General features: G+C 28.4%; 1 protein-coding gene across 2 annotated transcripts; it reads right to left on the minus strand.

Annotated features, from left to right (window-relative positions):
• Positions 1-927: 927 nt before the first annotated feature.
• Positions 928-12903, minus strand: LOC125854389 (GDSL esterase/lipase EXL3-like). Of its 2 annotated transcripts, XM_049533922.1 has the most exons (6): positions 12531-12903; positions 11064-11194; positions 10606-10836; positions 9866-10121; positions 8973-9107; positions 928-1129 (listed from the first exon to the last, which is right to left on the minus strand). In XM_049533922.1, the coding sequence occupies exons 1-6, from the start codon at positions 12784-12786 to the stop codon at positions 1074-1076; spliced, it is 1065 nt and encodes a 354-aa protein (XP_049389879.1). In that variant the 5' UTR covers positions 12787-12903; the 3' UTR covers positions 928-1073. The 2 variants fall into 2 exon arrangements, with proteins under 2 accessions (XP_049389879.1, XP_049389878.1); XM_049533921.1 differs by lacking the exons at positions 8973-9107; positions 9866-10121; positions 10606-10836; positions 11064-11194; positions 12531-12903 and adding exons at positions 1530-1785; positions 1956-2186; positions 2400-2530; positions 2914-3255 and having other exon boundaries at positions 928-1264.
• Positions 12904-13563: the final 660 nt, after the last annotated feature.

Here is a 13563-nt window from a genome sequence, read left to right on the forward strand (position 1 = left end):
GAACTTGAGACTTCCAACATGAAAATTTCAAGCCCAAATCGCTGGGCCACCAACCCACCACAAAGGATATGTAGATTTTTTTACGAGATACGTATCTCAATTTAGGTGACACTCAACATTTTTTTAAAGAAAATGGAAGGCTATTGAAAGTACATATCATAGAGGCTAAGAAGGTACATATTATATAGGGAATTTAAGTTATACACTTATATATGTTAGTGATAAGGATTACATCGAATAGCTTGACTTTTGTGGTGAATTTCTCAAATATGCAAAATCTTGCACGTCATTTCATTATTTCTTCGAATAACAAAAATGGTCCTTTTATGTTTTTTGGCATGTTCAAAATGATCACTTAAATATATATTCTTGAACAATTTCAGTCCTTTATTAAAATACCACCACCACAACAACAATAACACACTCATTGTGTATCTATAAATGACACTACAACAAAAACAACTTTTAGTGACAATAAATATACATATTAATAGAGAAAGCTAAAACATTTAGCGGCATTAGTTAATTGTCATCAGATCTAATGTTGTTATAGGCTTTAGCGATATTTACAACAAGTGTTAAAATGTAATATATCAGTAGTAATTGACTCTAAAAAATGTATCTAGCGAAAATTAAGTTATTATCGTTAATTAATTGACGATAAAGATCTTTTTTGGTGTCGTGTGATGTGTAGGGAAAATGAAGTGTATGTAGACCTTACACCTAGTGCCCTACTTTTGTAGGATAAAAAAAAACTATTTCAGATAGACGCATGGGTCAATTTTGTCCTTTATTAAGTTTACCAAAAATGATCAATTTTGGTTAATGTCAATTTTTTAACAAACTTGGAAAAGTCAAAATTAGTAAGGACAATACAAAATTAATTAGTAAGTTACTAGCTAAGCAAGTACCACTTAATACCAACCATTTGTCATGAACAATATTTTTTTATTAAATTCTAACCTAAACACTTGGATATGCATAAATGAACTATTAATTGAACAGAAAAAAGTTTGATCCAAATTATACAGATTTGGTGATACATAATCTTGATCTTGATTTGAGCTCATCATCTACAAAAATCTGTTGACATATTTTTTCAAGATTTGATCAACAAGAATCCTGTAACCTTTCTCAGTTGGATGATAACTATCCCAAAATAAATATTTTGTATCATCTTCACATGTTCCACTGAATTTATTGCATAATATTGTCACCTCTATATTTCCTGTGCCACAACACCCTTTCTCTACTTCTTCTAATCCTACAAAAAAATCCACAATAACAAAATTGATAAAATAAGAATACAAGAAAATAAAGACAAAATGAAGAAGAACAAGTTGTCTAGTATACTGATAGTGTGAAGAAATTTTGTTATCAGATCACTCTAAAAACATCTACAATTAATTTATATCATATCATCCTAACAGTTAACACACTCATCTTGATCTGTTCAAATTCAACCCAACCTACTTGTTTGGCGTCCCTAATATTATTCATGAATTTATAGAAGGATTAGTATATAGTACCATATTTTTGAGGGTTGACAATGATATCAAGAAAAGGATTATAGATATCTATCAACACAAGTTTGGATTGGGCCAATTTTTTGGATAGTGAATCAATGCCAATTGAGAATTTTGTGTTAGCCAATTGGGCTGCTTCATTGTATTCCTTAACACATCCTCTATTTGGCCCACCAGCAAATGTTCTCTGTGATGGCAAACATCCTATTGGAGGAATTCCAAATATCCCAATTTTTCTTGCTCCCAAGTTGTATAATTCCTTCCAAAAAATAAGAAAAGAACTTGAGTCAATACAAAGTTTAGTGCAAATTAATATTTATAATAATTAGTTATAAAGAACTATCGGTTTAATCATTTGATATCTGAAACTTATTGATCCCTCTGATTCATGTTTGATGCTTTAAAATTCGACTATAAAGGTTTACTTACTTGGAGAAATTCAGTAGCTTTGGCCACCATGAGATCAGTATATGAGTCAATATCCTGCTTTAATCGAACTCCAAGAGTGAAATATGTATTTGCAAGATCATCACTTCCAACAACCACCAAAAATAGGCTATTTTTTAAAATATAGTTGGCTTCTTCTCCTCCAACTAATCCTTCTAGCTTCCCAATATACTCTTTGAATTGATTTAATTGTGTTGATAAAGGTATAGCTGGCTGATAAACATAAACAAAACGAAAAAATAGGAGCAAAGATTATTGTTTCCTTTTTATTTTTTCTTGTGTGATAAAATGGCTAGTGTTGTTAAACCTGGCTATATTTTTAATATGTTGCAAATGACTATTTTCTCAACTTTGAGATATTTCAGATTTTATATAGCCACACAAAGAAACGTGCGTCATATTTAAAATCACAAGTTTTAAAGTTACCGCTAGGGTAGATGTTAGAGGATCATATCCACTACCACCAGATGCAAAGCTTACTCCAGTCTTGAGATCTTCACTTCTCAAATTTGAATCTAGGTAAGCTGGTACATACTCTTTTATCCCCAATTCTTCAACTGAAAATGGTCAAATTTGCAATTTGTGTTATTTTTATTTGTCATTTTTCAATATCATCCTGGATACATATTTTATAGCAAAGTGTTTTATTTGCCTTATCGTAAGTTACAGATTCAGTAAAGTTCAATAATTTAAATTTTACATTTGTATTTAAAAAAATTATTTGATATATACCATGTTACGATATTAATCCTTCTAATAGTAGCTAAAACTTTACTCCAACATTAAACCCTGAAATATTTTACTATCCCTCCTCAAATGGTCAAATTTACCCTACACTCTGTATTTGCTCTTATCTCCGTTAGGAGTATACAAGGGGCAACTGTAAGGGCAAATATGATCCTTTTTCGAAAAAATTACATGTGTGTGTTTAATTACGTACCTATCAAGTCCGGTGGTGTCTTGCCGTTGCAGAATCTTCCGGTTGGAATTCCACCATTGAAATCTTTACCATAAGGTGGAAAATTACACTTTGCTATAGTTGGAATATAATTATTATTTCCTTGATCAACAATTGAATCTCCAAATGCAAATACTGCTTTTACAACAACGTTATTTGGTAACTGCACTTTCCCTTCACATGGCCTTATAGTTAACATTAACACAAAACAAATAAAGTAGTTTAATATAACCATGATCTTATGCACCATTATTATTTTTTGTTGCATAAATAGGGACAAACAGAGAACATTTGAGGTTTTGTAAAAGGTTTGAAATGTTGGAGTTGACTGTAGAGGCAGTTAAGAATATATAGGAGTTTAAGTTATATGCATCATCTAATCAGTGTAATTTTTTATTACAAAAATTGTACTATGTCACTCAAAATATCTACATGTAGTTTAGAATGATGACATATATTAACATTGAGGAGATTCGGAGTAAGCAAATGGTGATTGTTAAATTCAACTTTTGGTAGACAATATTATCAAATAAATGCAAAGAGATAATGTCTTTGTCATTGGCTTAATTTGATCTTAATTGACAATTAAATATTTTAACTTTATAAATGCCCACTAACAAAATAATTCTCTAAACACTTCAACTTGTTTTCATCGTATTAGTTGAATATTCTAATTTGTTATGAAATAATTATTTACACCCTCTAAAATTTATCTCATGTCAACATTAGATGTCTACGTCGGAAATTTATAATTGAACATGTGTTCATGAGACACAGACAAGAAAATTGAAAAGAGTTTCCTTTTGTTATTTAGTTACTTCATCTGTATGTTGAATGTTTCAAACTAATTATAGACACGTAAATAAACCAATAATGCACACTGACTTGTTAATTATAGGTGTACAGGTGTTATACCTTTCACATTTTTATTAGAAGTTTCATCGCCTATTTTTACTCGTTCATTACTAGTGTAATTATTTTATTTATTGTTCTTTGAAGGGTGTGTTAAGTAATGGGCAGAGTCACCTTACGGGAAGGGTGGTTCGATGCACATTTTTTGCTGCAAAATTGTGTGTTAAACAAATATTAAATGTTAGCTATTATGAGTATATATTTAATTTTATACATCTTTCACACAAATAAGAAAAAAAATTTACATTTCTTTCATCAAGATTCTGACTTCTTCATTAATGTCAAGTTAAACATGAACATATAAAGATGGACAGAAAGAGTACTCATTTATTATTAGGGAAGTAGTAATTGTTTTCGTTGATTGAGGTAAAGTATGATATTTCAATGCATGATGCATTATATTACTTTTTTTTTTTTTTTTTTTTTTTAACTTTTTGGAAAATAGACTCAACTTAAAGCCCTGCTAATCCTCTTTTCACAATATATCATTCTATAAATGTTTATAAATTATAACAAGTATAGTAAGAATAAAAAAATTGCGACAACGTGTTAACTCTATGGGTAAATATCCCTAAACTTTGGCATTAATCATATTTATGAATACACCACTTTAACATACACCGATTTTTTAGAAAATCCTTCGATCATTCTTCAAAAATACACGAGATATACAAGTTACATCTAAAAACAGAGTTTTCAATTCAAAATTACAATATTCAATTTGAACTTCAATACCTAATATATTCATACAAAACACAAATATTCAATTCGAAATTAATGTAGCTACAATATTCAATACAAAAACACAATATCTGATCCAACACTATAGTATCCAATTTAGAAATAGAATATTCAATAAAATATTCAATCCATAACCTATAGTAACTACAATAATTTAATTCAATAATGCAGTATGATATTCAATTCGGAAATATACTATTCTTAGTAATTTCATTGTTGCATTAAAAGATGCAACCAAACGTGTTATTAAAGCATTCTCTAATCTCTAGTGAAGTTTTTTTATTAAAAAAAAATAATAAGAGAGAGAGACTAATGATATAAAATTATAAACTATAAAGTATTGAAAATATACAACGCAATGTTTTCATTTATAAAAAATGATATACAGCGCAAATTAAATTTAAAAAAACATCACTATCAAATTGTCTTACGCGTGATATATATTTGGTAGATTTCTCAAAACATGGAGGCCTAAAACTGTTGTGAGAATTAATACGAGTATACACCACAATAATTCAGGATTTAGCGGTGATTATCTAGTGGCAATAATACAATTATCGATATATTATATTTAGAAACAGTAAAAATGAATATTTATAACTAGTACTTTATATAATGCCGCTAAATATTTTAGCGACTCTGCATAAATGACATTAGTTCAGTCACTGCTAAATAAATGTCTCTGTTGTAACTATGGTATATATAGCAATCTACGAATTGATTGGAACAACATATTATTTATATCCCTTTATTAATTCTTCTCTTTCTTTCTCTTAATTAAGGGAAAAAATAATAATAGTGTTAAGATGGAATAAATCCTTCCAAATTATGACATCCAACAATTCGATTTATACGTTAATAATGGTAGTTTGGAGTTAGTTGGTGTGATATTTACATGAAATAGGCTATTTAATATAAACTTTTGACGTGTGTGTAATTTTTTCTCTCTTTTAATTTAAGATGTGTATATGTTTGGTCTAAAGGTCTTTATTTTCTTATTAACATTATTGTAATAATGAAACAATAATATACATGTCACATCACATTTTGTGAAAGTTGTCTTTTGGAAATAATAGTCAATTTAAGCTTATTAAATACTTATCTTTAAGAAAAAATGTCTTAATCGAGTTAGCTGTTTGTTCATTGTTGAACCATCTACATTGATTAGGCTAAATCAAAGAGGTTCAACATTGAATATGTGATTTGACAACAATGGTATGAGAACAATAGTCTACTTCTTTTTGTTTTTCAAGTTCGATTAATCTAAGATTTGCATTTAAAAATTTAGTCTTTTGTTTTGTTTTGGGCTTCTTGATTCTGATTTGTGCATGTGCCCAAATGTATAAAAAGCCCAAATAAATGCACTACGTGGTCAGATTACTCATTGTTGGGAAAATTTTCAAAACAACAATATTTTAGCTATAAGTGGGACTTCTTAGCAATATTTTCATTATTTATTAAAAATGTCATTATTTTAGTTTGTTAAGGGATTAGTTATGTATTTATTTTATTTTGATTAATTTGAAAGAATACAAATAATTTATAACAGAATAAAGAAAATCATGGAACAAAAAATTTCAAAAAAGGTTAAAATGATTTTAAATACAAATTAGATACGTTTTGAAAAGAGCATAAATAGTCATCTTTTTGTCGAGCATTTTTTTGCTTTCTTCTTAAGAAGATCAAAAAAAATAAATTAAAATAATTTAGTTTGTCTTCCGAATCATTCATCTGATAACTTTCAAAGCTTCTTCAAGTCGAATATGACATATTTTTGAAATAGAATTTTTCAAAATTGATGACTATAAATTTGTCACATCCAGCGAACAATCGAAAAACAATCAGGTATATTCGTATATGTCGAGTACAAGAGTATTTTTTTTTTATTGAATCAGTGAAATCTTTGTATGTATTGGGATATATAATTTTTTTCGGACATTTTGTATCCAAATTATGATGTCTAACGAATGAAATTATTATTTTTTAGTTTAGTAGCTATTTTTTTCTGTTTGAATGCATACAATAATTTGTATCCCATTAAGTTAATGTAACTAATCGATCATGAACTATATGTTGAATACAACAATATATGAATACAAAAGTGAGATGAAAATACAAAGTTATAAATACAAAGTGAGATTGAATATAAAGTTATGAATACAAAAGAAATACTTTCTTCATTTGAAATACAAAGTGACTTTGAAAGGTAAAATACAAACTAATCGATCATGAACTATATGTTGAATACAACAATATATGAATACAAAAGTGAGATAAAAATACAAAGTGAGATTGAATATAAAGTTGTGAATACAAAAGAAATACTCTCTTCATTTGAAATACAAAGTGACTTTGAAAGGTAAAGTAGCCACATAAAATACAAAACTTGTTGGTATACAATTAGGTTGAATACAAAACAAAAGAGAAATACAAACTTGTTCACATATAAATTGAGATTGAAATACAGAAAGAATACCCAAATAAAATACAAAATTATGAGCATACAGTTAGAATGAATACAAATTAAGAAGGAAATACAAACATGTTGGTATACTAATTGAGATTGAAATACAGTGTAAAAACAAAAAATGTGAAACTTTTTGATATATAGATAGAATGAATATAGTCAGCCCAACAAACTACTTAATTTAAACTATTTTTTTCAACTATATTCTCCATAACACAAGTTGTAATTCAAACTCTTTTTTTTAAGAATAAAATAAAACTTTTTGTGAGTCATGATGTATTCTCTTGCCGTAATTCCCACTCTTATATCTCAACATGTTTGATGAAATGTACAATTCATCCAAAAAACTGTTACAACCCAACTAATATATTAGGTCCATATAGACTATTATGGAAGCCCAAAGCTACGTGAAATATATATTATAAGAACTTATGCCTCAAGTTCTCTGTCAACTCATGTAAAATATTCACGGGTCACTAGCAGCAAGTAGCCACAAATACACAGAGCAATAACTCTGTAATATGTAGAATATCATAACTATTTGATGAATATCTAAACAAAATCACATAAAAATTGGAAAATTCGATTGTAAATTCGTAATATATAGAATTGGTGATTTAAACATCAAAGCAAAATAAATCAAAATTGATAATGGAAATTACCTTGCAAATCAAGAAATCTGCTTGAATTAATAAAGAGATGTCGTTTAACAATAGAGAAAATTTCTTGATGAACAATAATTGAGCACCTTGAAGAAAGATAATCTTGAAACGTGGAAGGAGGGGAAGAAACGTGAAAGGTGGGGAAGAAACGTGAATGGTGAAGAAGAAGGTTAATGGGTATTGGTTTAATTTTTTTTTCTTTTTAAACGGTTATTGGTATATAATTTGGCCCAATATAGAACACTTTCCATAAATAAAATTAATTTTAAATACTAAAATCTGAATACATATTATTTTATAAAAATATTGTCATTGTGCCATTTTAAATAAATATTTTAAAGTGTTGTTATTTTAACTAATTATGTTAGGTATTATGACTTAATTGCTAATTTTCCCCAAATTGTATCTTAGAAAAATGTCTAGATTTTGGCCCATTTAAATGAAGCAAGCCTCACACGTGAAAGGTCGTGCGGAGATATAATACAATTTAGTAATTAAAAATGTGTACTCTCTGACGACTATCAAAATTCATCAATGGTAAATATTACTTAACAAGTCCGGTTGGGTTTTGACATTGTTGAACCTTCCAGTAGGGGTTCCACCCATGAAGTCCCTGACATAAGGTGGATGTTCATACTCAACATTTTAAGGTTGAACGAGATATGCTTGATTCATTTTTTATCAGTTATAGAGAAGGTAATAAATTGCTAATGCTAAATAAAATCGCCTTCCAACTATCGTTTATCTTTCCCCTCTAACAAAATGAGAGGATAACAAAAATGGTCCTTTTATGTATATGACATATTTGATCTCTTAAATATATTTTTGAATAATTTTTGTCGTTTGTTAAATTTACCAAAAAATTATCACTTTTAGTTTACATCAAACAAACTCTAACTATTAGATTTAACATAAACTCCGAAAAAGTAAAATTAGTAATTAAGGACATTGCTATGAACAATTTTTAAAATAATAAATTTCCAACATAAACACTTGAATATACATAAATGAACTATCAATGACATAAACTTGAATTTAGTGTCTTATTACATGAAGTAAAACTTTATAAATATTGGATTAAAAAGAAAGCACAGGAAGGATGGATTAATTGAACACTCTTTTTTTTGGACTTCTTTACCCAAATTTAACAAACTAGGTGAATATACATCTTGATTGGAGTAATTTTTTTTTATCACTCTTCATCTAGAAGAATTTGTTAACATATTTATTGAGGACCTGATCAACAAGAACTTTGTAACCTTTTTCAGTTGGATGATAACTATCCCAAAACAAATATTTTGTATCATCTTCACATGTTCCACTAAATTTATTGCATAATACTGTCACCTCTATTTTTCCTGTGCCACAACACCCTTTATCAACTTCTTCAAATCCTACAACAAAATCATAATAACAAAATTGATCAAACAACAAATAAGAAATAAAGATTAAAAAGGAGAAGCACAAGTAGTCTCAAAAATCAAATTATCTCATGAAAATATGACTTGTCAAACTCATTCTCCTTTAAAAGGTGGCCTATTAGGTACCCAAAATTATCCTACGAAAAATCTGGTCAAAATATTTTGGGAACCTATCATTATGTACAGTTAGAACAAACTTATTTACCAATATGACCAAAATATACAAAACATATACACTGTATACATGAATATATTTTTTGTATATTGTATAGTATATGTTTATTTGTACTTAAATATACAAAATATGTATTTGTTGACTGTTTTGTTAATTAGATCATTCAAAGGAATTGAATTGTAATTATACTACAAAATTTTAAAATATGTTTCTTTTGTTTGATATGTTATATATAGTCATCATAAAGAAAAAAAAAACTATATTCATAAATAAATTATAAGAAAACAAACAAATAAATTATAACTCAATATGACCCATTGTTTATTAGTCATACTGGTCCAACACATTTTAACCCAAATAAATTTTCGACGGATCAATAAATCACCCTCTTTTTCTTTTTACTCAAATCATCTTGATCTGTTCAAATTCAACCCAATCTGCCTATCTGACATCCCTAGAATATATAAGTAGAGGTGTCAAACAGGTGAATTAGGTTGGATTTGAGCAGATCAAAGTAGATTGAGTTATTAATAAATGAGGGATTAGTGTATATTACCATATTTTTGAGGGTTGACAATGAGATCAAGAAGAGGATTATAGATATCTAAGAACACAAGCTTGGACTGGGCCAACTTTTTGGATAATGAATCAATTTCAGAAGAGAATTTTGTGTTGGCCAATTGGGCTGCTTCATTGTATTCTTCTGAACACACTCTATGTGGCCCACCAGCTAGCGTTCTTTGTGCTGGCAAACATCCTATTGGTGGAACTCCAAATATCCCAATTTTTCTTGCTCCTAAATTGTACAATTCCTTCAAGAAAACAAAAAAACTTAATCAACTAAAAAGTAATATGTAAATTGGAAATAAATAACTATATGTTTCCTCTTCATATATTGAGATTTTTTCACAGATTCAAGTCTATGACACGTATTGTTTGCTTTTTAATTCAACATGCCTCACATATTTATCTGTTACGCCATTATTGAGCTCAAATATTAGGTACTATTATGAACATTTGTTATTTCTTATAAAACTCTTTACTTTCCTCGTACTTCGATATGAAATTCCCCCTAAACTATTATGTGCACCTTTCTTCAGAAGTTTGTCAGTCTAGAAACTAGCTTTCAGTCCTTCTCTATGACTTCATTATCAGCCCGCTCTCCATTATGAACATCACATACAAATTAGACAATACGTGTAATGGACATGAATCGTGACAACTTCCGAGGGACTTCTAACCAAATTGAAAATAAAACAAAATTTTAGAAAAATAGCAAGTATAAGGTATACTAACTTGGACAAATTCAGAAGCTTTGGCCACCATGAGATCAGTATATGAGTTAACATCCTTCTTTAATCGAACTCCAGCAGTGAAATATGTATTTGCAAGATCATCACTACCAGCAACCACCAAAAATAGGCTATTTTTAAAAATATCATTGGCTTCTTCTTCCCCAACTAGCCCTTCTAGCTTCCCAATATATTCTTTGAACTGATTTAATTGTGTTGATAGAGGTATAGCTGACTGATTAACATAAACAAAAATGAAAAAGGAACAAAGCTTAGTGTATTTTTCAATTCTCTTTGTGTGACAAAAATGGTTAGTGTAGTAAACATGACTATATTTTTAATATGTTGCAAGAAATGGCTATTTTCTAAACTTTATAGTCACACAAATATTATGTTATATTGAAAATCTTCAAATAAATTTATTAAAATTCGAGTAAATCAAATGGAATCACATAAAATTACCACGATGGTAGCTGTAAGAGGGTCATATCCACAACCACCAGATGCAAAGCTTACTCCGGTTTTGAGATCTTCAATTTTCAAATTTGGATCTAAGTAAGCTGGCACAAAATCTTTTATCCCCAATTCTTCAGCTGAAATGGTTAAATTTGCAATTTGTGTTATTTTTATCACAGCCTGATTTTAAAATTTTTTTTATAATATAATAAAGAATTTTCCTTGCATTAATAATTACATTCACTTGACAAGGTGACATCAAAGAATATATTGAGATTGTTTTGTCACAATTTGATTTTAATTTGTCTCATTTTCACTTATGGCCACAATGTAACCAACACATCTATTTTCCAAAACAAAGTAGAAGAGAAAAAGATATATTTTATTTCTGTGAGGTATAAATGCTTAAACCTAACTACTAAGTACAGTTGTAACTAACAAGTTAGTTGCATGCAGTTGAATAGTGTATATTAATAAATAGTAAGGTCACGAGAATTTTCATTCTATGATAGAAATATTTTTGAATTCAATGGCGGAGTTAAGATTTTCTTGTAATTTTTCAGAAAATGAAATTTTAATTAATGATATGCTTTTATGTATTAATATGTACAATTTTTGTATATTCTATATCCCTGGTCCCTCGATCGGTTAGTATATTGAGAATTAACTATATAATGTAAAAAACTTTTTTTAAATCTTATGCAACGAATTTACTTGATGAAAATCCAAATGATTGTACGAACAAGGAAAAAAATTAGAAGAATTAAAACTTTTGGCTGATCCGGCTCTTCTGAAAAGGTATAACAATAATAACATATTCAATGTAATCCCCCAAGTGATAGACAACATTACTCCTATCTTATGAAAATAGAAAAAATGTTTTTGATAAACTCTCGACTTAAGTAAAACATATCAAAATCGATAAAATTTACAATATACAATAACAAAGAAGTCAATAAAATAATACAATAATTGAGACGGAAAGGGAACATAATAATAACTCTACCTATCCTACCCTATAAACTCCGGCTGGAAAGAAGTCACTAAAGCCATGATGCTAATTAAGAGCCATGCAAATTCCTATTAAGTTTAACAACTTTATTAATTAGCGTTAAATAATACTTCATTCGTCTTAATTTGTCTGTCCGATTTTGATTTGACACAAACTTCAAGAAAGTAAAGAAGACTTTGAAAACCTATGATCTTAAATCAAAGATATGTAAAATGTACCAAAATATCTTTTAATCTTGTGATCTTAAACATATCACGAAGAAAATTGAAAATTAACGAGTTGTGAAAAATGAAAAGAGACATTTTCTTAAAACATAATAAAAAGAAACGTAATACAAACAGATAGAACCAAGAGAGTAATACATATAATTTTATCTACCATGTACAAGGTTAATTAGGTTATCTACCATATATATGTAAGACTAGTAACTCTCGATATAACAGTAAAAACAAGACGTTTACCTATGAAGTCCGGCGGCGTCTTGCCGTTGCTGAATCTTCCGGTGGGCATTCCACCGTTAAAGTCTTTACCATAAGGTGGAAAATTACACTTTACTATAGTTGCTACATGATTATTACTTCCTTGATCAACTATTGAATCTCCAAATGCAAATACTGCTTTTACTACCATGTTTTTTGGTAATTGCACTTTCCCTTCACAATAATTTATAAATAACAAAAAAGAAATGAAGAATATAACCATGATATTATGAAACATTATATTATATTGTGTTGCTGAAATTGATTCAGACACTTTCTTTTTTCAAGAATAACGACAAAGAGAACTTTTGAGGTTTTGGAAAAAGCTTTGAAATGTTGGATTTGAGTATGATTAAGTTGGGTTACGTTTTTTCTTATTTATAGAGGCTAACAAAGTATACTACTTCCACTACATCAAAAATAAAAATGATCATTAGCGGGAATTAAGAATTAATTGCCGCTAATTATGTATTTTTAGCGGCAATTAGCACTCTTTGTATATGTCCCTAAAGCCTTTAGCGACATTGGTTCTAATGACACTTAACTAATGCCGGTAAAGACTTTAGCACTCTTTATTAATGTCAATATTTATTGCTGCTAAAAGTTATTTTTATTGTAGTGTTCTTTCGTTTTAAATTACTCGACTCATATTGATCTGATACATCTTTTAAGAAATCTTTAATTAAGGGTAGTATAAAAAAAATAAACCAGAACTTTCTTGATTTGCTAAAAAATGGACAACTGAAATGAAACATATATTTTCAGTATAGGGATCGGACCAAGTAAAATAAAACAAAGGATATATATATATACACACAAAATATACTAAAGTAAATTCAAAATTTAAATTTAACAGATATAATTTTTAATCTCGAAATAAGACACATTAGTTGTCATAATATATTGGATAATATTTTATGCATTGTGAAGATTTAGAGTAAGCTAATGGTGATTAATTGTTAATGATAAGATTTTAGCTTTTGGTAGAGGATATTATTATTAAATATTGCAAGAG

This window comes from Solanum stenotomum, chromosome 2, assembly GCF_019186545.1.
Source record: "Solanum stenotomum isolate F172 chromosome 2, ASM1918654v1, whole genome shotgun sequence".
Lineage (NCBI taxonomy): Eukaryota > Viridiplantae > Streptophyta > Magnoliopsida > Solanales > Solanaceae > Solanum > Solanum stenotomum.

What these genes read in the sequence shown, in the direction of transcription:
- LOC125854389 (XM_049533921.1), bottom strand. Translation starts at nt 3,199, where the DNA reads ATGCAACAAAAAATAATAATGGTGCATAAGATCATGGTTATATTAAAC. An exon ending in CTCTAACATCTACCCTAGCG is followed by an intron (nt 2,187 to 2,399) that starts GTAACTTTAAAA and finishes TATGTTTATCAG; the next exon opens with CCAGCTATACCTTTATCAAC. An exon ending in TGTCAACCCTCAAAAATATG is followed by an intron (nt 1,265 to 1,529) that starts GTACTATATACT and finishes ATTTTTTTGTAG; the next exon opens with GATTAGAAGAAGTAGAGAAA.